The sequence below is a fragment of the Lampris incognitus genome, chromosome 8 (genome assembly GCF_029633865.1).
Source record: "Lampris incognitus isolate fLamInc1 chromosome 8, fLamInc1.hap2, whole genome shotgun sequence".
NCBI lineage: Eukaryota > Metazoa > Chordata > Actinopteri > Lampriformes > Lampridae > Lampris > Lampris incognitus.
In genome coordinates, this window is record NC_079218.1 from 2,157,956 (window position 1) to 2,184,519 (window position 26,564).

At 43.6% G+C, this 26,564-nt stretch overlaps 1 protein-coding gene across 1 annotated transcript; it reads left to right on the forward strand.

The window, feature by feature from the left end:
- Positions 1 to 408: 408 nt before the first annotated feature.
- On the forward strand, positions 409 to 26,377 carry hyou1 (hypoxia up-regulated 1). The gene is made up of 24 exons (XM_056284419.1): positions 409 to 633; positions 2,461 to 2,533; positions 2,930 to 3,023; positions 3,822 to 3,900; positions 4,031 to 4,185; positions 4,539 to 4,615; positions 4,736 to 4,917; positions 5,711 to 5,826; positions 7,448 to 7,634; positions 9,069 to 9,203; positions 9,565 to 9,647; positions 9,905 to 10,037; positions 10,151 to 10,335; positions 10,545 to 10,683; positions 12,190 to 12,247; positions 14,854 to 14,930; positions 15,261 to 15,422; positions 15,740 to 15,906; positions 15,990 to 16,077; positions 17,218 to 17,474; positions 17,570 to 17,654; positions 18,236 to 18,491; positions 24,453 to 24,551; positions 25,441 to 26,377. The coding sequence occupies exons 1-24, from the start codon at positions 589 to 591 to the stop codon at positions 25,488 to 25,490; spliced, it is 2,982 nt and encodes a 993-aa protein (XP_056140394.1). The 5' UTR covers positions 409 to 588; the 3' UTR covers positions 25,491 to 26,377.
- The last annotated feature ends 187 nt before the right edge of the window (positions 26,378 to 26,564 follow it).

Below are 26,564 nucleotides of genomic sequence, written 5' to 3' on the forward strand. Positions count from 1 at the left end.
AGGTGCGATTGGTACTGTAATTTGTTTTTATTTTTGGTGTATTCCTCTGGATGTAACGTCGTTTGTTATATAACGCTGTAAAAAGTAAAAAAAAAGAAAGGTAATAATAAAAAAGAAAAACGGAGGCTCATGATCTATAGAGGAAATTGATCGCTATTCTACTTCCGCTCCGTTAACGCCGGCCAATCGCATCAATTGCGGGATGCGTCCTCTGCGCAGAATCACGGAAATGTCGTCATCGTTCAGCTTACGCCCATTGAACGTGGACCAATGAGATGGAGACAAAGGTGTGTTTCCGACGTCAGTCACCAGACGTGGCCCTATCATCGCGCAGTGCGTGGCCCAAAGTGGGCGGGTCCTCCTGGGTGGAGGGTCACCACTGTTTTCGCCCAGCAGCGAGTTGAGTGGGTCCAATGAGATCACGCCGCGTTCCGGGCCCGATGGTGAAGGCAAGCCGGCGATAAGGGAAAAATAAAAAACCCACAACTATTGACCCCCGAGAGAGACGTGGTGGGAAAAGCACGGGGGACCCGCAGCCCGCAGAGCAGCCCCGGCAAACGGCGTCGTTTCTTCCTCCCTTTCGTCCGCATGCGAGGCGTCCCAGTTCCGTTTGTGCTGGCTGAAGGAAGAAGGGTAAGTTGTGTGATGCCATGGCACAGAGTGTCAAGCGTGCGTCCTGACGCTGGCGTCCTCACACCGGGCTCGTCAGGCACACAGGCGTCCGAACCTCACTCACTGCCGCAACACACGCTTCCGAACCTCACTCACTGCCGCCACACACGCTTCCGAACCTCACTCACTGCCGCCACACAGGCTTCCGAACCTCACTCCGAACCTCACTCACTGCCGCCACACAGGCTTCCGAACCTCACTCACTGCCGCCACACAGGCTTCCGAACCTCACTCCGAACCTCACTGCCGCCACACAGGCGTCCGAACCTCACTCCGAACCTCACTCACTGCCGCCACACACGCTTCCGAACCTCACTCACTGCCGCCACACAGGCTTCCGAACCTCACTCCGAACCTCACTCACTGCCGCCACACAGGCTTCCGAACCTCACTCACTGCCGCCACACAGGCTTCCGAACCTCACTCCGAACCTCACTGCCGCCACACAGGCGTCCGAACCTCACTCCGAACCTCACTCACTGCCGCCACACTGGCGTCCGAACCTCACTGCCGCCACACAGGCTTCCGAACCTCACTCACTGCCGCCACACAGGCTTCCGAACCTCACTCCGAACCTCACTGCCGCCACACAGGCTTCCGAACCTCACTCCGAACCGCACTGCCGCCACACAGAACCTCACTGCAGGCTTTAGCCGTGAATGTGGAGGCTTTTCTGGTCATCTGCGGATGTCCGGAAACGGGGAGAGGCCTGCAGTGTACTGTGATGGTCGAACCGTGCGGTGTTGGCAGGTGTAAGCCGGTACCTCCGTATTCACGGGTCGCTTGTGTTTGACGGGGCGGATGATCTGTGCGTTTGTTTGAGAGACCGGCCTTTGTCCTATTTGTAAGGGTCCCCACCTCACTTGTGCATCCATTTAGCGTTCATGCGTCAGTGCTTCACCGGGAACCAGAAACTTCTATGCACCCCTACATGCCACCAGCCCCCCTTTATTTCCTAACAGCCCTACCTACCTACCTACCTACCTACCAAATTAGCCTTTAGTGCTGGGCTTGTTTTAAGCCTCGGCTGAGGTTCTGCCCCTGTACAGTGGATTTGCAGGGCTTCTCTCCCCACGGAGCTAGAGCAAAGAGTCCGGGTTGTTATGAAGGAGGTACAGCAGCGAGAGCTGAGCGGAGCGGAGCCACGCCACGTGCTGGCAGCCTGCTAGACTGCTGGTTTGATGGGGTCATGGCCGTCACACGGTGGGTGACGGGACTCTGCCGCACCTGGCGGGGTGACCAACACTACCTGCAGCTTTAAAGACCCCATGTGAGGTCATTGATAGTACTGCAGAGTCACCCCACTGGCGTCCCTGACTACCTTCCTCCCATTTCATTCAGAGAGACGGACAAAAGCAAACCCCCATCTTTTGGCTTTGAGTTCTTTAAAAACCCGGTTGGTGCACGTGGAGAGGAGGTCAGAGTAGTAGTACATCTGAAGTATGACTCGGGAGCCACAAATAACAGTTCTGGGCTTGTGTGTTCGGAATACTCCAAGATTACATCTTGACACTAGGCAAATGTGTACAAGGTATGTGAATGGGCTCTTGATTAAACAAGTGGTCATCCCTTCTCCTCCTCCTTCACTGATGTGTGAGAGGAGCCGTGCACCAGACGGCTCAAGAGGCTGACATTGTTCAGACTGGATCTTGGCCCTGCAAGAACAAAGCTTGTTTGATGATACTCAGTTTTGAACAACTCGCGTCATATCTTTGCAGGAAACTGCCAAACATAATGCCATTTTTTGCCACTAGTGCTCAAGCAATTTATTTATTTTTTTGTACGCAGTTCATCATGAGGAGGAACCTGGCATGTTGCACCCTCTTCTGCCTTCTTCTGGCATGGTTGCCTTCTTACTCAGGTAATGTGACCCACATTTATGCACCATGTACTGTACGTTCTTAAATGGAGCAACTACTATTGGTGGCAGGTGTTGTAAACATTCAGGGTTTTCATTATGACACAATTCTTACCTGACAATAGAAGAATAAGTGTGAGGTTCCACAACAACACTCCACCATTTATAAAAAGTCAAAGTCAGAAAGGCACCTTCCTTTTCGTCAGCCATTTAATATTTTTGTTTTTGTTGTAATTTTGCAGCCATTTATTCGTCTCCTAATGCTAGAAATACAAGTTGAGGTCGTTGATGACTAAATACCATCAATGTTAAAATGTGGTGTGACTCCATCAAGTCATTTACACTTTAACCTGTGTCAAACGGACCTACTCTACCTAATGTGTCGTTTTGTCCTTGCAGCTCCTCTGGCTGTCATGTCAGTTGACTTGGGTAGTGAGTGGACGAAAATAGCAATAGTGAAACCTGGTGTGCCAATGGAGATTGTTCTCAACAAGTGAGTATAACTGTGGATCTGTAGTTGTGGGCTATTATGAATCAAATAAAGCCTCGTTTTTTTTTCCAGAGTTTTTCATGGTTGGTGTAATGCATCAAAGTGTTTTTCATTTTGGTTCTCAAGGCCAAGTTCCATGTCTAAAGTACAGTACTGCTAGGTAATGCAACCCGTGCTAACGTCTAGCTAAAACTTGATAGCGTCCGTCACCTTCTGCGAGTGCTTGCTTTACATTTAATACAAGAGTGCCTCTTCCAATGACTCAGCTAGCAGTATCTTAAGTCAGTCTATTTGACTGTACTCAGCACTTAACCTGATCATTTGTTGAGCCTCAAAATTTTAAGCTTTCAGCATATTCTTTTTGATATTTTCTTTGAAGATAAATAAATGGAACAGATGATTCACCCCCTGCTGAGCCAGTCTAATCTTTGGAAGTACTTGATGTGACATTGCTTCAAATGATGTAAGACATGGCATATCCAAATCTGTTCCACATGGTGGCAGAAATGTTCTTTCTTTCACCGTCTTGTGCAAGGATTCCATGTCATGCTTGTATGGCATCTCCCTTGCCAATAAAGCCGATCAGTGATTGTTTTCTGTTTTACCATTCAGCAGTGTCAAGCACCCACATGAAAATGTAGCTTGGGATGTAACAAGAAAGGAGGGTGAATGAGGATAGATGCTCTCACCAAATAAAAAGCGAACTTAAGCAGCTGCTTAACCACCAAGGCACAAAAGCAAGTTGACCCAACGTGGCGTTGCCTTTTCAAATATCTCTTACATCTTTTGCATGTTTCATAGGGAATCAAGAAGGAAAACGCCTACTGCTGTGTGTCTAAAGGAGAACGAGCGACTCTTTGGAGACGGTGCATTAGGAGTGGTAATAACGCTTTCTCAGATTACCCAACTTGTGCTTGTTAAAATGTCTAACATCACAGTAGTCGTCCATTGAATAATGTGTTTTTTTTGTTTGTATGACACCAATGATCATGTCTTGGCCAATATTTCAGTCTGTGAAGAACCCGAAGGTTGTCTACAGATACCTCCAGAGCCTCCTGGGCAAGAAGCATAACAACCCACAGGTGGCGCTCTACCAGAAACACTTCCCTGAGCACCAGCTTCTAGAGGACCCAGCTAGAGGCACAGTTTTATTTAAAAACACAGAGTAAGTCTCCGGGTGTGTCCAGGCTTTTATTGATCCAAGTGACTTTCATTGTATTGTAGTGTGACATCTGATGGCCAAAAAGAGACTCAAGTAAGCAGGTTAACGTGTGTGTGTGTGTGTGTGTGTGTGTGTGTGTGTGTGTGTGTGAGCCACAACATTAATCTAGGCCACAAATGAGATATTTAGAAAATGCAAGATATGGTTATGAAGGCAGCCTGAAGCCAGCCTGTGTGGTAATTGTTTTTGTGTAGGACTATATAGTTCCCACATTGCTAACTGTCATGACATTTCTGTCCTGTATTTTGTGTAACTGTTCATTGGTTCTGCTTTATGGCTTGTTTGTTTTCTTTCAGAGGACTGCAGTATACCCCTGAGGAGCTCCTTGGTATGGTCTTGAACAATTCTCGTGGACTTGCTCAGGACTTTGCTGGTTAGTTTGCTCATCAGTAGTGAATGAGATGTATATTTGCATGTAACTTTCAGACACGTCAAAACATTTTATAATGTACAATGTCTTTCTTTCCTACTCTGTGCTTTACAACACCAACAGAACAAACAATCAAAGATGCAGTGATCACCATTCCAGCCTTTTTTAACCAGGCAGAGCGCAGGGCAGTCCTGCAGGCTGCCGAGATAGCAGGGCTGAAGGTCCTTCAGCTCATCAATGATAATACAGCAGTGGCCTTGAACTATGGAGTCTTCAGGAGGAAAGACATTGACAGTAATGCTAAGGTATATATTCAATTTTGGAAAACGAATCATCCATCTCACGATAGGCTGGGGTGAATGGGCAATAACAATGGCGTATTTGCCATCGCTGATTTGAGGGGAAGATGAGTTCAGTGCAGTCTCGGAACCCAGAGGCTAAATTGTGGTTAGATGATTTAGTTCTGGGGACAACGGGCTTCTGATGTAGCTGCTCGCTTGTTTCCTATGAAGACTTTCTCTTCTGTGCGTCTGTCATTATTTAGTGGGATTAGCAACTTGAGATGCGAGAATGGAGTTGAGCGACGTCTACGACTGGGTTGTTTCACAAGTAGTTGCCACGAGTCGAACTTTCTCCACACAATACACAAACCTCAGTGCTTTTTGTAGGTGTCTTAGGTACAGATGACATTTCAGCCAATGCGTTCCACCTTTTTTGCTCCCCACGTGGACTCTTACCTACATGCAACCACAGCATGTTCCTGTAGAAATTGCTGCCTACTCAAAACGTGATTGGTCGATGCTACTCTGACTAAAATGGAAACCAGGATGTTTACGATACCAAAATCTTGTCCTAGGCCTACAGATGTTATGTATATGTTAATAGAGATAAAGTTCAGTGCATTTTAAATCCGTTTCGTGTTTTGGTTTTATTTTGGAACAGCAATATAATTCACACAACTGCAACAAGGCCGTCATTTATTTGGCAAACAGCAAGTCTGTAGTCCCTTGGGCAAATCAGAACTTTCTAAATAACACCTTTTAGGTCGGTGATATCATATTGACATGCATGCATTAATCAAATGCTGTCCCAATGCAGAATATCATGTTCTATGATATGGGCTCTGGCAGCACGACGGCAACTATTGTCACTTACCAGACAGTTAAGACCAAGGACTTTGGCATCCAGCCCCAGCTGCAGATCCGAGGTGTCGGGTGAGTCCGCTGATGTGTTGACAACCCAGTTTCTCTTCCAAATGATGTATAATGTGTTAATCTATTCCACTGCCTAACAACACAGGGATCGCGGGTTCGAATCCTTGTGTTACCTCTGGCTTGGTTGTGTCTGCGGGTGAGAAGCTGGATGTGGGTATGTGTCCTGGTCACTGCATTAGCACCTCCTCTGGTCAATCGGGCTGCCTGTTTGGGGGGGTAGGGGGAACTTGGGGCGGGGGGTGGTGGATAGCGTGATAAACTCCTCACTGTCGGGCGAAAAGAAGCGGCTGGCGACTCCACATGTATCGGAGGAGACGTGGTAGTCTGCAGCCCTCCCCAGATCGGCAGAGGGAGTGGAGCAGCGACCAGGATGGCTCGGAAGAGTGGGGTAATTGGCCAGGTACAATTGGAGAAAAAGGGGGAATATATTTTTTGAAAAACAAAGGCTCTATGTTGTAACACTAAAAGTAATAATAGTTATACAGTACACATGATGAATTGTTTAATCATTGTTGGGCTGACAGAGGCTTTCCAACCTCAACACGTCTACCTGACAAAACGTGCCCTGCTTCAGAGGCTCTCTTTAGAAAGGGTCATCTGACATACGATGTTCTAGATTTTATTTTTTGGAATTCCTCCCCAATTGTATCCGGCCATTTACCCCAATCTTCTGAGCCATCCCGGTCTCTGCTCCACCCCCTCCGCTGCTCCGGGGAGGGCTGCAAACTACCACATGCCTCCTCCCACCCATGTGGAGCCACAAGCCGCTTCTTTTCACCTGACAGTGAGGAGTTTCACCAGGGGGACGTAGCGCATGGGAGGATCACAATATTTCCCCCTCCCCTGGAACAGGCGCCTTGACCGACCAAAGGAGGCGCTAGTGCAGCCACCAGAACCCATACCCACATCCGGCTTCCCACCCGCAGACACGGCCAATTGTGTCTGGAGGGATGCCCTACCAAGCCAGAGGTAACCTGGGGATTCGAACTGGCGGTCCCCATGTTGGTAGGCAACGGAATAGACCACTACGCTACCTGGATGCTATGTTCTAGTTTTAGAGAGCTTTAGGCAATATTATCTGGTAAAGTTGATGCGGTGTGTGTTGCGATTGCTCATATTACTTCTTGTGATATTTGGGGGGTGGAGGTGGGCATAAGAAAAAAAACGTGTATTTGTTTTAAAGCTAATTTACAAGTTGGACTATAAAATAGCATTTACAGAAAAATAAATGCATACAAAAATAGAAAATGATGTAACACCTCCAGAATATAGAGCTATTCATTGACCGTAGAAGAGCAATGTGAAGGCACAATGTTTTAATGAGGATGGGGGGATCTTTATTATTTAGGTTCATTTTCCTGATTTTTCTTCAGGCTGAAGTTGAAACTGCCCACATGGCCCATTCACGCTCTAGATAGGCAAGGGAAATCTTTCATGTCCATTTATAAGGGTTTAGGATTATTATCCGTTTAGATGCTTCATTAAAATCTGACAGGGGAATGAAGCTTTTCTATGTTTCAGTCTCCATCCACTCATAACCTATAATGCCCTCTAATTAGTGAAGCCCTAGTGATAACGGTGTTCTCTTAAGCAATGTGTGTTTCTCTGGTGTCTGGCCCAGGTTTGACCGTGGGCTGGGGGGCTTCGAGATGGACCTGCGCCTCCGGGACCACCTGGCCAAGCTTTTCAATGAGCAGAAGAAGAGTAAGAATGATGTCAGGGAAAACCACCGAGCTATGGCCAAGCTCCTCAAAGAGGCTCAGCGGCTCAAGACTGTGCTTAGTGCAAACGTTGACTTCATGGCCCAGGTTAGCTAATGAACTGAGCTAACCCCTTTCCATCCTGTGACTCCTAGCTGTGTTCCATCTCAGAGTGATGCAGTCAGAATTAAGACCTCCATTAATAGTGGAAGATGCATGCTTTAAACAATGTGGTCATCAATCAACAAAATTTTATTGTAAACTGTGTGTGTGTGTGTGTGTTTTTTTTTTTCTTTTTTCTTTCCTGTTGAATCTAGTTTTAGTCTAGGACAAGGTGTGAATCAAGACAAAAAAACTAGACATTGGAGAGCGCTTGAACTTTGAAACCATCTTATTTGTGCTTAATTCTGTACACCAAGATACACCATAGAGATTATGACAAAAGGCTGACTGGGCAACAGATAGATCACAGGTTCCATCTTCTAAGTATCCACAAATTGCCTAAATTGAAAATACAATTTTTACTGCTGTGAAAATTTCCCACCCTGGCCTTTTTTGGGGGTCTCTATACTAACCTTTAGGTAAATCAGGTAGTCATCTCGTCTTCTCTTCACATACTATAATACCTAGTACTTTACTGTTATTATGGGGAATTGAGATTTTGGGCATGGGTCATGTGTACTAGGGTTCTTCAGTGTGCTACATTAAACCCCATAAACCAGGAATCGCACTGATTTAAGTAATATACGAGTAGTTACTCCAAATAATGGAAGACATGGTCAGTTCTCAAGCCCAAAACTAAACCTTCGTAACAGTTAGTTCAACAACCATCACGATGATGGTTTTGAACCAAAATCAAAAGCTGGAGAACTGGTCGTGTCTTATGGAAATGTGGTTGCTACCAGTGTGGGGTCTCAATTTCTTATTAAGTTTTAACAAGGTCGTACACATAGATGAGGCAGTCGTCATCAAACTTGAAAAAGTAGATGGAGGGCTTGGCCTCTACTTGGTGGATGCCCATGCTAGCCCACATCCCTCCATCCTCTTTGATGTACTCCACCCATTTCCCCACAAGACTGTCCACCACCTCCCCAGGCTCCATCTCTGATGGGAGATGATCATCTGATCAAGCACTGTTGCTTTGAAAAGTACATGTCTGCCCCCCTCTTTCCTGATATGCTGGATCCGACAGCCCACCATGTTGCGTCTGGGCAGAGAAAGGGTGGTCAGACCCAGGCTGCTCTTTTTTTCTTGTGGCGATTCTTCTTTTTCATCATATTTGCAGATAAGCATGTATGCCCGTGTTCGCCTGGTAGACAAGCAGAAGAATAACAGAATAACAGACGGGGGAATCGCTTTTTTTTTTTTTTGCTGTTTTTTTTTTTTTTTAAATCATAAACGTGGGGCAAGAAACAATACCAATGCAATACAGAGTTAGATCAGTATATTGATATATGAAATAGAATGAATGACTTCTGACTAAGTCTTATTCTTTTGGCTTGTTCCGTGTGTCTCGGGCTCAGTAGTTTTTTTATTTTTCAGGTAGAGGGTCTGATGGAAGACCTTGACTTCAAAGCCAAGGTGACCAGGTCAGAATTTGAGGCCCTGTGTGCAGATCTGTTTGAGCGAGTGCCTCGCCCTGTGCAGGATGCCCTGACCTCTGCAGAGATGACACTGGTCAGTATACTGACTACCTGGCTGGTTGCAGCTACTTCCTTAATACCGAGTGGATGCTAACTATCCCCACCCCCACCCAGTCAATTTATTTGTTTCCAACTTCTGAAGTGACGTAATTGGCACAACTCATCGTGGAATATTGGTATGTGAAATGATCTACTCGTAAAGAGTGAGTGAGTGCACTCAAATCAGAGTGCATTATGATTTTGTTCTGAAATGTTGAACATTATTTGACCAGAAGCAACATTTTTTCCAAAATGGATATTTGTTTTGAAATGATACTTTTCATTTCCTGTTGTGCCATTGTTTGGCATGTGTGAGCTGTTGTGGGGAGGCTGAACATTCTCACTTCCTCTGACAGGCTGACATTGAGCAGGTGATCTTAATTGGTGGCTCCACACGTGTACCTAAAGTTCAGGAAGTGCTGCTCAAAGCTGTGGGCAAGTAAGTTGAGTGCATTAATCTTTACCCCCATTTTCTTTCCACCAATAAATTACTTTAATCCAAATGCAATGAAAGGAACCTGGTCACTTTTTTGATAGCTCTGCATCCTGAACTTATCATGTTGCTTTTTTAAAATAGGTATTCGTCTAAAGGAAATGAGGTGCTGAGCTATGATAAGTTGCCAGGACTGAAAACACCTACTTGTGGATGATGAGTGCTAACTGTGCCTGCATTTAAAAAAAAATTTTTTTTTGCAGAGAGGAGCTGGGGAAGAATATCAATGCAGATGAAGCAGCAGCCATGGGTGCAGTGTATCAGGCTGCTGCCCTCAGCAAGGCTTTTAAGGTGAAACCCTTCCTGGTCCGAGATGCTGCTGTCTTCCCCATTCAGGTTAGTGCACCTCATTCACTGGCCTAATACCCAGGGATGTGGATTCAGTTTGAGGGCAGGGAGCTTGGGGTAAAAATTGAAGAGAATTGATTCAGAAGCCTTTTGTCCCACAGGTTGAATTCTCCCGCGAGACTGAGGAGGAGGGGACCAAAACCCTGAAACACAACAAGCGCATCCTTTTTAGCAGGATGGCACCCTACCCCCAACGCAAAGTCATCACATTCAACCGCTACAATGATAATTTCGCCTTCGACATCAACTATGGTGACCTCAGCTTCCTTGGAGAAGAGGACCTCAGGTGAGATGATGCATATTTTGGGAGCAGGTCAACCCCTTAACTTGTGCTTTAGTTCTTTCTTCCCTTTTGTCAAAATGGTTCTCTTATATGCATGGCATGAGTTTAATGAATAGTGTTAATAAAAAAATTTAATGTCAGCTTTTTATATCCTACCTAAGTAAAACATGACTGACGCCTGTGGCGCTCTCTCATCCATTGTCCTTTTGTAGTGTGTTTGGCTCGCTGAACCTGACCACGGTCAAGCTGTCTGGGGTGGGCGACAGCTTTCAGAAGCACTCGGACGCCGAGTCCAAAGGCATTAAGGCTCATTTCAACATGGATGAGAGCGGTGTGCTCCTGCTGGACAGGGTAAATGATGCAGTTTCGTTGACTGAACATTTAGCTTTGTCATGTTCAGAGCTGCAGTGATCAGTATTTTTATCTAATGTGTGTTGTATTTAATATTTTGACAGTGGATAAGTTTTTATTTATACAAAAATTGTAAATGAAAATCATTCAGCTAGACAGCTGCTGCCCACGTAACTAAGCAACAGTCCATCCTTCCCTCTTCTGTTCAGCCAGTATCATTTGCTGCACTATTAAAAGGAACTGTGGTGTACCATGAAAACACAGTAAAAAGAGGCAAAGAGTCAAAACTTTGCTACTGATTGAGAGAAACTGCCCGGTACCTGCCAGTGGGCATCTTTAGAATATTTTGGATTGGTCATATTGTTCTCAGGCTCTGCTCTCTTATTGGTCAACCGGTTGCTAAGATGGTTGATTATGGAGCTCAGAATCTGTTCTCGGGAATAGTTATGGAGTCGTCCAGATAAATTATTTCTCGTTTTCATTTGCTTGTTTGTATGATTCAAATATTGATGACTTGGGGCATGAACTACATCAGTTCAGCCGAATTTTGGAGAGGACAATACAGACTGGGATGCAGAGACCTGCTGGTACTGTTCATTGAACCGTATAAAGAAGAGTTTTTTGAGCTCTTCAGACTCTGCAAAATAGCAGTCACGATCCCAGTGAGTTCTGCTTCTTGTGAGTGGAGTCTTTCTATGCTGAACGTGGTCAAAATTTACCTCAGGTCCACCATAACTGATAAGAGATTGAGCAAGCAGGGTGTGCTAAGGATCGAGTCTAATAGGGCAAAGGCTTTGAATCTTGACTTATTTGTTGATCAGTTTGCCAAAAATCACAAAAACTGCAGAACACAGTTTTTGTAATGTGAATTTCTATAGAGGAAAATACAGACTGGGATGCAGAGACCTTCTAGTACAGTAGAGCTGGTACTGCTCATAGAGCCTCATAAAGAAGTGTTGCAGCAAAGGATGTGCTGTAACTTGAGCTTAAGCTAACAGGAATGTGTTTTATTTTATTTTCAATATTGTAATTTAATAAAACTGTGCCCTGTGATGGCCTGGTGGCCTGTCTAGGGTGTCTCCCCGCCTGCTGCCCAATGACAGCTGGGATAGGCTCCAGTATCCCCGCGACCCTGAGAGCAGGATAAGCAGTTTGGATAATGGATGGATGATTTGACAAATGAATTAAAAATATTAAACTACAAAATGTTTAAACAAGTTAATTTATAAGCACTGTCTTCAGTAAATGGATTAATTAGTTAAATTGCCTCATACGGGGACTTTTAAAAAGACACTTTAAATTGTATTTCATTGTTTCACACACTAGTTGCCCCCCCCCCCCCAATTTACTCTCCAGCTCTCAACTCGCCTTTTGCTTCAGAATTAAGGCTCTTATTGGGGGTTATTTTTAAATTATTAGATCATCTACTTCTATAGAGTCACAACTAAGGCTGAAAAGGAACTTCCTAAATCACATTTGGTTGATTGTTGTGATTTTCATCAACAGGTTGAATCTGTCTTTGAAACCGTTGTGGAGGAGAAAGAAGAGGAGTCAACATTAACAAGTGGGTTAGCGTCACTGCCTTCTGTTTTAAAAAAACTGTACCTGGAATCCATGTGGCAGCTGTTTGTTTCCAGTGGTTAGGAGTAAGGATTTAATTATGTAAGGAACAGCCTTTTGAGTTGCTTTCATACACTTGAGAGAAAATTAGGCTTGATCAAAAAGAAAAAGGCAAAAACAAAGTTTTGAAGCGAAAAATTTAAGCACGCTTCACCTGGTAGAGCGTGTACCACATAAGGCTGAGTCCTTAACCACAGCGGCCTGGGTTTGAATCCAGCCCAGGTCCTTTGCTGCATGTCATCCCCTTTCTCTCCCCTGCTTTTCCTGTCTCTCTTCTGTTTCAAATAATGACAATTAATAAATCGGTCAATGCAAACCATAATCACCAAGAAAAGACAGTCACCACGCACACATTAAAAATAGAACAATTGCATGCAATAGCACAACTGCGTATGACATTAAATTATAGAGTTTATAAAAAGGGAGAGATCTTTGTGAAAGACAATCTTTGTGGATTTAGAGAAAGCATATGACAGTGCTGAGAGGTATTGTTTGAGGAAGTTATTGTGGTCTTATGAGGAAGTCGGCAGTTGCAGAGAAGTATGTAGGAGTGGTGCAGGATATGTATGAGGGCAGTGTGACAGTGGTGAGGTGTGTGGTTGGAATGACAGATGGGTTCAAGGTGGAGGTGGGATTACATCAAGGATCGGCTCTGAGCCCTTTCTTGTTTGCAATGGTGATGGACAGGTTGACGGCCGAGATCAGGCAGGAGTCTCCATGGACTATAATGTTTGTGGATGACGAGAGCCTGGAGAGGTGGAGGTATGCACTGCAGAGAAGAGGAATGAAAGTCAGTAGTAGCAAGCTGGAATACCTATGTGTGAATGAGAGGGAGGACAGTGGAATGGTGAGGATGCAAGGAGTAGAGGTGACGAAGGTGGATAAGTTTAAATACTTGGGGTCAACTGTCCAAAGTAACGGGGAGTGCAGAAGAGAGGTGAAGAAGAGAGTGCAGGCAGGGTGGAGTGGGTGGAGAAGAGTGTCAGGAGTGATTTGTGACAGAAGGGTACCAGCAAGAGTTAAAGGGAAGGTTTACAAGATGGTAGTGAGACCAGCTATGTTGTATGGTTTGGAGACAGTGGCACTGATGAAAAGACAGGAGGAGGAGCTGGAGGTGGCAGAGATGAAGATGATAAGATTTTCACTGGGAGTGATGAAGAAGGACAGGATTAGGAACGAGTATATTAGAGGTTGGATGGTTTGGAGACAAAGCAAGAGAGACAAGATTGAGATGGTTTGGACATGTGTGGAGGAGAGATGTTGGGTATATTGGGAGAAGCATGCTGAATATGGAGCTGCCAGGGAAGAGGAGAAGAGGAAGGCCAAAGAGGAGGTTTGTGGATGTGGTGAGAGAGGACGATGCAGAGGACAGGAAGAGATGGAAACGGATGATCCACTGTGGCGACTCCTAATGGAAGCAGCCGAAAGTAGCGGTAGATAAAAAGGGAGAGAAATCACATTATTCATTTCATCCCACAAAGGATGGGACATTCAAGGTGCTAATCCAGAACGTCTCCCGTTGTAGGGGAGATCTGAGTCGCACCCCCCTTGTGGACTTAGGGATCACTACTTTCACAGATGAGGGGGGTAGAGGGTCCTGCCTGCTGGTAATGGACAGCCATAGGGTAGGCCGGGTTCCTAGTGCATATGGCATTTTATGTTCCGCCACTCCATCCTTAAGTCTTCTTTTGGTTCTGCCAACGTAAAAGCATCCACATTCACTCTGAAGTCTGTAGACCGCAAAGGTTGTATTGTAATTGGTGAAAGATCTGTTTGAAAAAAAAAATCGAAGGTGTTGCTCTCAACCGTGTTTTTACAGTGATTACATTTGCCACGTGTTGTTTCCTTTTGGCCTTTGGAGCCACTGGTTTTTCACTGGGGCTTTTCTAGTTGCAAAAGCCACTCAAAGTGCTTTACAATTAATTAATTCATTAAGATAATAGTTTACCCACCTGTTCATTTACCAATAAATCACTGATGGTAGACATCTGATTTTTCTAGACAAGTTTCATTTAAGATGCCATCCTTGATAAGGGAATTAAAAAAAGTAAATGAAAAAGTGTTGCTGTCCCACACCTTTTGGTCTGTAGCACCACGGCGCTGTTAGCGGATGTGTTCATCGAACGAAAGCAATGAATGAGATGGCTATGGGAAAAAAAACTACCTAGATTTCATTTGACATCTGTTTTACCAGTGGTTAGGAGTAATGGTTAAATGACAAGGAATATAGAATAGCCATTTGAGTTACTGACGCACACTTGACAGAAAACAAGGCTTTTGGTCGATCGTTGGTTCAGAAATATCAAAAGGTGCTCGCTATTCTCTGCTTGTGCTCCCTTGCAAATGTATATACAGTTCTCCCATAAATGCCGACAAAAGAAATGGGGTTATATGTATAACAGCTTTTAAACCATAAACCTAATTATGTAAATATATTTTGTTTTACATAAAAAAAAAACTTTATCATACCACAGTGTGAAACATGGTGTGTATTGCCTACTTCATGTAGTATTACATTGTTTATTGACACGCAACATTTTTTCCTTGCAGAGTTGGGAAATACTATTTCCACCTTGTTTGGAGGGGGATCCTCGGACCCGAGTCCAAATGTAACTGAACCCATCCAGGTAACTTCTTCTCTGTGCCGCCTTCTCATGAGTGATTCACTCTTTGGGCTTAATACCTGCACATCTTTATTTCTGAGTATATTTCACTTTATTTTGCAGGAATGTGTGTCATGCATTACACGGTCCAGTGTTGTTTCAGTAATCCTTAAATTAAGATTTCACAACTGAAAAGCTGAAATTTTATCAGATTTTGTATCTGCATGAATTTCTTAAGTGGATCCATGGAACTGAATTCCTGCAGATGGAGGTTAAGTGGCATTGTTGCTCTGAGGCACTGTAGCAGCATTGGGCGTAGTGGTCACTCTCTGTGTCTGCCTTATTTGTTTCCAGGATGAGGAGGAAGTGCCCCCAGAGTCTGGGAAGGAGGTGAAGGAGGAGGCGGAGAAGGAGGAGGCTCCTCAGGGTGATAAATCGGAGAATGTGGAGAAAGCAACAGCTGAGGAGTCGACTCAGGAGAAGGCGGACGATGCAGGCAGCAAGGCCGATGTCAAGGTAGAGATGATCCCACACAATCCCTCTACAGTCAGAAACGGCTACACTTTTAAAACATGTTTGCTGTAAGAACTTGACTGTAGTACGACTGCAAGGCAAATGAGTAGGTAGTCTATTGATTTTGTTTTTGTTGCAAAAGTAAAAAAATACAGAAAAAATAAGGTAACTTGTGCAAAAGCTATAGTTAGAATTTCCTAACTAGCATGCACTGGATCAGCACTATATACTGGTTTTGATTTGAGTTAGTCTTGTATTTAGACTACAGACTAGCCCTTCTGGGTGTGGTACATTAAATAAACATACCTGTATTGATAAAGGAGGAGAAGGATGGAGAAAAATCTGGAAATACGGAAGCAGAGAAGGAAGCAGAGAAGAAGGTGAAACCTCAGAAAAAGACCAAGATCTCTGATGACATTGCCGTGGAACTCATCATCAATGACATACTCAATCCCGCTGCAGATGACATCATTGTCTCCAAAAAAAAGTAAGCAATCTGTTTTCCTTTTTTGTGTATTATTTTGTCCATTCCTTTGGAGTCAATGCCTAAAAGTCATGGCATCTTTTCAGGCTACAAGACATGACGAACAGAGACTTGGCAAAACAGGAACGGGAAAAGACACTCAACAATCTTGAGGCTTTCATCTTTGAGACGCAGGTAAACATGCAAAACTACCTTTTGTACAGGCTGCGCTGATGAACTTCTTTCCTTTTTTTTTGAGAATCCCCTCTTCTGCATACTTTGACCTTTACTATCCTTTATTTGGCTACGCTGTTAATTTCCACTTTTTTCCTTCAAGTAAAACCTGCCACCAGTGGTCTTCTAATTTTTTTGAGATCTTAAGCAAACCGACATATCCCCCATGTGTTTTTGCTGGGAGAAATTAATGTTGGAATTGAACCATGGCCTAACCGCGACCCAGAAACGTTGTCATTAGGGCTGGGCAGTAATTCAATACTGTCCTTTATCATCTTTCAGTGGTAATTGTATCGGGATTAAATTTGGATATTGTCGTAGTGTTATGCGCAATTTTGTTAATTTTAATTTAGACAACAATCTGTTACCTTAAATTTAGCAATGCTACAATGCAGCAGCTTGAAGCTCAGTAGGGAAGACTGCCAGCCAGAGATCAGGGGTTCAAACCTTGGGTGGGACAAGTCTGGCTTAAGACTCGTCACAAGCCACCTACCTCTCAGATGTACATCGCGTTGGATAAAAGCGTCTTCTAAATGAAATTGTAAATTTCTCAGAAAAGGAGGTCTGAAATATTTGGGGGAGTATTGTTTGAAAATTAGTTTTGGAGTTATATTGTACTTGCCATATATTTCAATGTGGTGAACTTCAGTTGGAGTCATAAAAAATGTATTTTTGCACATGTAAGCAGATATTGGATATATATCCATAGTATGTGAATTTCCGTATGATTATTGGGTTATCATTTTCCAACTCAACCAGCAGTATTTCTATCAAAAATAGATGATCATTTCTGAGTGATCTCATTGCAAGTAGAATTTTAATTTTAATAAGCAATCGGTCACAATAGCCCCGTTAAGTTGGAATGAAGAAAATCCATTGTGCTGATTAATTCTCTCCTGACATGCAAGAGAAAATGAGGTTTAAACTGAAAGTGAGCTTACATCTAAGGAATAATAAAAATAAAATAAAAAAAGAATCATCAATGTTGTCAACATACTGCAGTCTATTCAAGGTGATTTTACTTTGCAAACCATCTCCAGTATATCAAATTCCCACTTAACCACCGATGTCTTCCCTGTAACACACTCACACACCCTGCAGGACAAGATGTACCAGGAGGAGTACCAGCTGGTGGTATCGGATGAGGAGAGCGAGCAGATTTCAAGCAAACTGAGCGAGGCCTCCGCATGGATGGATGAGGACGGGTACTCTGCCACCACCAAGGAGCTGAGGGAGAAGCTGTCTGAACTGAGGACCTTGTGTAAGGGGATGTTCTTCAGGGTGGAGGAGCGTCGCAAGTGGCCCGACCGTCTGGCCGCCCTGGACAGCATGCTAAACACCTCCAGCTTCTTTCTCAAGTGAGGGCTGAAGACCAACAAGAGCCACATAAATTTGTACAGTGGGGCTTTTTGGGAACTTGGCATTGATGTTTTTTTGTTTTCCCCCTCCCTAGGAGCGCTAAACTGATCCCAGAAGATGACCAAATCTTCACTGAAGTCGAGTTGAAGTCGCTAGAAAAAGTGATCAATGAGACCACGGTGTGTAGTGACCAAATTAAAATTTTCAAGAAAGTTCTCGCAGTAGTTTTGAAATTGGTAGTTGACATTAGCATCAGGTGCTCGTCGATTATATAACTTGGTGTCATTCATCCCTAAATGTAAAAAACCATACGCTAGGGTTGAACATATTGTTCAGAATCGCAATATACACCCTAATGCCCCAATCACGTTGCAAAGGAAGCAGTATAAAACACATGGGCCCACCATTCATGTTAGACTAAAAATCTTAATTGATTCATAAAGACATCTGACACTCATGAAGAAGAATAGTCTAGTGCCTCTAATAAATTGTCTGATTCAATTAATATTTGGACAACTGCTTATTTCTCCCTTGAAAATTACCCTCATCATTGCTCAAGTGATGAATTCAATTCAAATGGTGCTTTGAAAGTTAAAAGCTGCATATATCTGGTGGTGTTATGCAAGTCCTTTTTGGTCTTTAATATTGTCGTACATATTGAAAAAACAATGTTGAATTTTTTTATATTGTTCGGCCCTTCCATACACTGTTCAATAACTAAACCCAACTTCACTCAGCTGACTCTCTCACCTCCCTCCAGACATGGAAGAACGAGACGTTAGCGGAGCAGGAGAAGCGCTCCACCAAAGAGCGGCCTATCCTGCTGTCCAAAGATATCGAGTTCAAGCTGTCTCTGCTGGACCGCGAGGTCAACTACTTGCTGAACAAGGCTAAGTTCGCCAAGCCCAAGGCCAAGGCCAAGAACAGCACCAGCCCTGAAAAGACAGACAAGGCCAACAGCACAGCGGAGGAGAAAGTAATTCCTCCTACTGAGACGAGCACAGAGAAAGACAGCGGTGGGTGAAATGCAGTTATCTTGGTCTTCCAGCCTTGTTTTCTTTTCTTTAGTGTGAAACAGTATTGGATTTTTATTTCCTCATGTTCTGAATGTCATCTGAGAATCTAGAATCGTATTTTTAGGTGAAATCTCACTCATTTTCAATCTCATTTTTATGTATTAAGGGTAGTTGTGGCATCTTTGTAGTGTACACAATATTTCCTAATGTCAACCGTATTGCCGCTTTACCAAACCGGCCCACTTCTGCCATCCCTTGATGTCAGCAGAAGTGCGAGGCTGACTGACTGGGATGTTAATTTTCTAATCTCTGTGGATGAGAAACACTCAGCGTGTACTGGTACATGTAGGCGATGGAGCGCAGCTCTCTGACGTTGACTTATCTGTCAAAATGATTTGCACCAAAACGATTATTCACATTCGGACAACTTTATCCCAGAGGGACAATCTAACCAGACCGTACACAAACTCACAGACAAGCGGCAATCAGCAGTATGTCAGAGACAACAGACAGATCGGTACATGGGCAAGAGATGCACACTGTCACCCTTGTGTGGCCCTGCATGTAGAGGACCAGGCGAAGGACAAAAATTCACCCAAGTTAAAAAAAAAAATTGAATAAATAAATAAATGAAGCATCCTAAGATGCACTGCACGTTACATTCCCCCACTACGTTCAGTGAACACATAGGCCCATGAGCCATGTGGAAAACGCACAAAGGTACAAACCAACTACTGTGGTGGGGTTTCACGGCTACCTAAAACGACCATGGGCGGTCAAAACGACCGCTGTTTTTTAAACTCTATATTCTGTCAAGATAAATACCCAGTGGAGATATTCATGCATTGCATATGTTAGTATGTCTGTTAGGAAACGACTGACACCAAAATTAAATGTAAAGTAAACCCCCACAGTGCTGTTGTTTTGTGTTCTTCTTGCCCTTTTGTGTGTGTCTAAGTGGGAGAGTACTGCTGCTGGCGTCGTGTGTGGCTGCCGCTTCTCCCTCTCGTAGCCCCCCTTCCCATCCACCCCTGTATGTTGTGTTGTGTTTATCTGTTGTCTTGTTTCACCCCCTTTATTGTAAAGCCACTTTGAGTGTTAGAAAAGCGCTATATAAGATTGATTTATTATTAAAATTAACATTTTTAACAACTATAATACTATTTTTAAACAATGTAAACTTCAGAGACATGGTCGAACTTGAACAGCAAAATTGAAAAAGTGAAAATATTACCTGGAAAAACAAAACACATACTGCTAATCTAACAAACGTAACAAGGCCTATAAAACGTGACATGTAAAAAAAGAACTGAAAATAAATATTGAAACGGTCCCAAACAATGACCACAACTTAAAAACTACTAGAACGACCATCACGGTTTTTAAACTCTATATTCTGTCAAGATAAATACCCAGTTGAGATATTAATGCATTACCAATGCTTGGCGTTTTCGGTTTTTATTTTTCAAAGCCATCCAGCATGCCGAATTTCACCACAAGAGGACACTGTTACATAGCCTCACACGAAAAGGAGGAACTTTTCGATCCGTGGAAACATAAAATTCAGGTGAAAATCAGTTTAAAAATCTGGGTATTTTTCGGTGAAAGTCAGTAAAAACTGAAAACGCTGAGCCTTGTGCATTACATATGTTAGTATGTCTGTTAGGAAATGACTGACACCAAAATTAACATTTTAACAACTATAATAACTATTTTTCAAACAATTCAAAATGGCCGAAGTCCAATGTCTGTAAATACTGCAACGCCATGGTGGCCCCGAGGTGTTGCAGTATTTACAGACGTAAAATTTTGACATGGTGTGTCTGTAACGGCATCTGTAACCAGACATGTTGGACATCATCAAAAATCCAAGTTTAGACTATTTGTCTGCACTGGAGAATGCTAGTGTGTGTTTCTAGCACAGAGCAAGAACTTCACGAAGGAAATGATGCCACCAACACACATCATAAATACTGACATGACGCACAAATTACGAGCCGTCATTTTAGATAGATCTTATCATAACTTCGTGTGCAATTGATCTAAAACTAATTTTAATGCAAATAAATGCAATTTTAGCAGCATTCAGGGAGCTGCAAGTCTGTATCTTTTCTCTCTCTTTTTTTTAAACAAAAACTTGTTAAACTTTGAAAATCCAAAACCGTCAAAATGACAGCCTTGGTAATTCTAGCAGTAATACAAAACCTAATACTACTACTACAAACCCCAATTCCAATGAAGTTGGGACGTTGTGTAAAACGTAACTAAAAACAGAATACAATGAATTGCAAATCCTTTTCGACCCATGTTCAATTGAATACACTACAAAGACAAGATATTTAATGTTCAAACTGATAAACTTTATTGTTTTTTTTACAAATACTCATTTTGAATGTGATGCCTGCAACACGTTCCAAAGAAGCTGGGACAGGGGCATGTTCACCACTGTGTTACTCCACCTTTCCTTTTAACAACACTCAATAAGCGTTTGGGAACTGAGGACACTACTTGTTGAAGCTTTGCAGGTGGAATTCTTCCCCATTCTTGCTTGATGTACGACTTCAGTTGCTCAACAGTCCGGGGTCTCCGTTGCTGTATTGTGTGCTTCATAATGCGCCACACATGTTCAATGGGAGACAGGTCTGGACTGCAGGCAGGCCAGTCCAGTACCCGCACTCTTTTACTACGAAGCCCCGCTGGTGGAACACCTGCAGAATGTGGCTTGGCATTGTCTTGCTGAAAAAAGCAGGGACGTCCCTGAAAAAGACGTCGCTTGGATGGCAGCATACGTATGTTGCTCCAAAACCTGTATGTACCTTTCAGCATTAATGGTGCCTTCACAGATGTGCAAGTTACCCATGATGCCATGGGCACTAACACCCCCCATACCATCACAGATGCTGGCTTTTGGACTCCGGGCTAAAGAGGAAAAGGACCATCCAGATTGTTATCAGCCCAGAGGACACGACGTCCATGATTTCCAAAAACAATGTGAAATGTGGACTCGTCAGACCACAGCACACTTGTCCACTTTGCGTCAGTCCATGTCAGATGAGCTCGGGCCAGAGAAGCCGGTGGGTGGTGTTTCTGGGTGGTGTTGATATCTGGCTTTGGCTTTGCATGGTGGAGTTTTAACTTGTACTTGTAGATGTAGCGACCAACTGTGTTAACTGACGATGGTTTCCCCAAGTGTTCCTGAGCCCACCTGGTAATATCCTTTACACAATGATGTCGGTTTTTAATGCAGTGCCGCCTGAGAGGTCGAAGGTCAGGGCATTCAATGTTGGTTTTGGGCCTTGCCGCTTACGTGCAGAGATTTCTCCGGATTCTCTGAATCTTGTGATATTATGGACTGGAGAGGATGAAATCCCTAAACTCCTTGCAGTTGTACGTTGAGAAACGTTCTTAAACTGTTGGACTATTTGCTCACGCAGTTGTTCACAAAGTGGTGAACCTCACCCCATCCTTGCTTGTGAACGACTGAGCCTTTCTTCGGGGATGCTCCTTTTATACCCAATCATGACACTCCCCTGTTCCCAGTTAACCTGCTCACCTGTGGAATGTTCCAGACAGGTGTTTTTTGAGCATTCCTCAACTTTCCCAGTCTTTTGTTGCTCCTGTCCCAGCTTCTTTGGAACATGTTGCAGGCATTAAATTCAAAATGAGTGAATATTTGCAAAAAACAAAGTTTATCAGTTTGAACATTAAATATCTTGTCTTTGTAGCGTATTCAATTGAATATAGGTGGGAAAGGATTTGCAAATCATTGTATTCTGTTTTATTCACGTTTTACACAACATCCTAACTTCACTGGAATTGGGGTTTGTACTTGCAGCTGTTCCCGTTAGGGGTCGCCAAAGCGGATCATCTGTTTCCATCTCTTCCTGTCCTCTGCATCTTCCTCAAGAAGCCCCTGACTGTAGCCTGCAGATCAGTGACGTGTGCAATGTGGGCAGAGTCTGTGACGTGCTCAATGTTTGTACAGTAACGCGTGCGAGAATGCCGGTGTCGGTACTTGATCTACTCGCCCTGCTTGGGGTCCTGCAACTACAGATGACATCACTATTTCACGCATTATGATTGGGTAGAGGCTAGTTCAGTTTAGGAACAGTGGGAAACAGTAGATTGACGTTAGATGCAGCTCGGGCCTTTGGCCCTCGCGCGCATTCACTCATCCAGGACCCGCTGCAGCCTTGCTCTTTAGACAAAGCTCGGGCCTTCGGCCCTCGCGCGCATTCACTCATCCAGGACCCGCTGCAGCCTTGCTCTTTAGACACAGCTCGGGCCTTCGGCCCTCGCACCTTTACTAACCAACTGTGTCAACGTGGATTGTAAAAAAACACACAGCTAAATGACTATAAAGCTAGCAACATAATCCGTGACTGCTGTTTCATGTTAGCTAATGTTCGTGCAATGGCGGGAATCGCAAACCAGTGAACTTGAGGACGCCCACATTGCGCACGTCACAGCTCACATCGAACACGTCACCGATATTGAACACGTCACTGATCTGCAGGCTGCAGCTGGGGTACTTGTCTTCCTCTGTCACACCTGCATGTCCTCCCTCACCACATCCATAAACCTCCTCTTTGGCCTTCCTCTTCCCTGGCAGCTCCATATTCAGCATCCTTCTCCCAATATACCCAGCATCTCTCCTCCACACATGTCCAAACTGTCCAACCTGAGCTGTCCCTCTTAATACACTTGTTCCTAATCCTGTCCTCCTTCGTCACGCCCAATAAAAATCTTCGCATGTTAAAACAAAATAAAGCATTCATTTAAAATGACTACTCAGCATTTAAAAGCCCGACAGCAGAAGGAATGAAGGACTTAGAATCACAATTTGTTTTCCTAGGGGGCGCTTTATAGCGCTGGCCTGAGGGCATTACAGTGCATTCACTGGACAGGATGTGGTCAGATTGGCTAATTCCTTTTGTTTTCTGGGCCACACATTTCTCCCAGAGGGAGCATGAGTCTCTCTGCTGGACTCCGATTATTTTGGAGCAGACCTTAACCATACTGTTTAGGCTGTTCCTGTCCTTCAGACAACCCATTAAACCAACAAACAAAGGAAAAAGTTAAAAGGCTTTCAATAAATGACTGGTAGAAAACACACGAGATGGTGTTACAGACATTAAAGGCGTTAAACTCCCACAGTAAGTGAATTCTTTGTTGTCCACGCTTGAGAATCAAACCTGTGTTCATATCGAACTTGCGTTGGGAGTCAAACACGGTTCCCAAGTACTTGTAAGTGTCAACAATTTGAAAATCCTCACCATGTATAGTGCTAGCTTTGGGTTTATCACCGTTTCTCCTAAAATCTGATCGGTTTCTTAGAAGTCCTCATCACATCAATCAACAAAGGCAGGTAGCGCACAACTGTGATCTAACTCCGAACCCTGAAGAAGAGACAAAAGTGCAGTATTGTCAGAATTTCACCAGGTAGCTACCCTCTTTAGGAGACCTGCAGCTAGCTGTCTGTATACAAAATAAAAAGTAGGGAGGAAAGAACACAACCCTGGGCTGAGCCCCTGTTTGAGACAGGACATTGGACATAACTCCATTAACTAAAACCACTGGGTTTTTGTCTGTTAAAAAGTGTAAAAGCAACATTAAAAGCTGATCAGGTAAATTAAAATAAGAAGCAAGTCACTCGATCAAAATGTGAGGTTGCATCTTGTTAAAAGCCGAAGAGAAGGCAGCAAGTAAGTCTCACGTGAGAATTGGGTTTCTCCAGGTGCTGATATACACTGTCGAGGATAAAGAGTTTCGTATCCTCCACACCCTTGCCAGCTTGATAAGCAAACTGAAAGGGGTCTAGTTCTAAAAGACTAGACAGACCACTAGCACTTACAGGATTGTGCAAATTATTAGTGGTGAAATTTCCTAGTAAGGGCATGTTGTTTTGTTTTTCTGTTATATAATTGTCATTCTTGTGATTCAAATTGATTGTCCTGTCAGAAAGCACAGCGGAGGTGCCGCCGGGTGAAGAACCACCCACTGAAGAGGCTACTAATGAGAATACAGATAGCCAATCGCAACCAACAGAGGAACCTACAGGTACATCTGCTACACCTATCTGCATTGGTAGAAATACACAGACTGAACTAACAATTGTCAGTAGCACTGCCAATGTTGATCCTTTGGAACACCTAAACGAGACAGCCATTATTAATGTTGTTAGCTGCAAGCTGTGTTTTTCCTACTGTGCTAGCAGTCTGGTACTATTTTAACCTTTGCATTTTTTTAAATTGTAGATCAGCAAACTTGCTAAAATGGTCTAGGGTTTAGTTACAGGCCTTCCCCTCGCAACTGCGTTTTGCATGCATGTATTGAGACACACAAATTCCCTGTGGTTGCTTATCGAGGTCTTGGACCAGAAAGGATCAATCGGCTCTGTGCATAACCGTAGTCCACTGACTTCCAATTTCTACTGCAGCAGTCATACCAGTTTCCTTGCGATACCTGCAAGATTTACCATGGATAAATGTCAACCACATGCATAGAACTGTCGACAAACTTTCACCTGCTCCTACCAGCAAACGGGTGAAACGTTTCAAGTTATACATCCACATTTATGAGGATAAGCGGACGGACAGAATTCTGGACGTAACTTGATATGTACAACTTTTCCCTCGTTTGCTGGTAGCTGCAGGTTAAAGTGTGTGGACAGTTCTGTGCATGTCGTTGACATTTATCCATGGTAAATCTTGCAGCCATCGTGAAAAATGCGCCATTGTCAATAGCACACACCAGGAAACTGGTATGACTGCTGCAGTAGAAACCAGAAGTCAGTGGACTACAATTATGCAGAGTTGATTGTGGAGTTTTAGCTTTACAGTTACACGTTGTAGTCAGTGGTGTTTTCAGTGTTTGTTTGCTTTCCAAACAGGAACCTCACATAGATTCATTCTTGTCCCATTTTTATTTTTTTTGCCCCCATTTCCAGGACCAACGGAGAAGACTGAGTCAGAAAACCACATAGGGGATGAATTATAACAGCTGGAACTGTAAAGAATATTTCACTATATTTATTGACAGTGTATAATTGTTGAAGTTCCCTCACCTTTGGTTTTTTTTTTTAAATACCCTTGTTTGTTTGAGCTCATGGACATTAATTGGATAAGAGGAGAGACCACTCATCTCCTGGCCACCTTCCATCACCCTTCTTTTCCTCCTGTGTTCATCTCTTTCCACTTACTGAAGCTGTGAGCAAGGAGCACCTACAGACTGCAGGGAGACCATTAAAAGAATTAGGTCCAAGATTGCATCTAACTCAAAATAGATGTTGTCCCAAAGTTTTAAGACGGGGTATATAAATACATCCAGTACTGGCTTTGATGTATTTTCCCCCCCTTGTAACTACATCCAATGTTACTCTGCTAAAGTGAGTAGAAATGCATATTGTGCATGTCGCTGTAAGGATTCAATCTGTCGACAACAAGGACCAGTGCTGACATTTTTCTAGTTAGTCATGCATTTAGTGTTTCATCTGTTGCTTTACTGCACTGTACTCTCCACCATGCCATCCATGTCTGTGGGGCTGTCATTTGTTTTAATGGCTGCACTGTCTTCATTTTCCCCTGGTCACCAATTTGATTCATGACCAGTTGGTGCTTGGGTATTCATGCAAATTGATGGAAGTAGGGCAAGTTTTTTGTTTGTTTTTTTTTGGACAACATGATTTTTCATATGTGGATGCTAGTTGTTTCCAGAATATATTTGGCTGTACAAATTGGCGGCACTCGGATTCTTGAAAAGTCTGACTTGAACTTGAAAAATAAGGTTTTTGCTACTTCCATAACCAGTAAGTAGATCACGCAATACAGTACTGTTTTTACTTCGGTGTTTACAAACACGGTAACCTTTTATGAAACATGCAAGACGCATGTTAAGCTGTCAGATCATTTCGGTCAGTCGCTGATTAAAAAAAGAAAGCTCAGACGAGTGAAACCTCCTCCTTCCAGAAAACATCGAAGTATAAATGGAGCAAACAGTGTGGCAGCGATGTTGCAGTTTTAGATGTCATATTGCAATTACTGATTTGATGCTTGACAAGTGACCCGGCTTGCG

What these genes read in the sequence shown, in the direction of transcription:
- hyou1 (XM_056284419.1), top strand. Translation starts at nt 589, where the DNA reads ATGCGAGGCGTCCCAGTTCCGTTTGTGCTGGCTGAAGGAAGAAGG. An exon ending in CTTGGAGAAGAGGACCTCAG is followed by an intron (nt 10,336 to 10,544) that starts GTGAGATGATGC and finishes GTCCTTTTGTAG; the next exon opens with TGTGTTTGGCTCGCTGAACC. An exon ending in GCAGCAAGGCCGATGTCAAG is followed by an intron (nt 15,423 to 15,739) that starts GTAGAGATGATC and finishes GTATTGATAAAG; the next exon opens with GAGGAGAAGGATGGAGAAAA.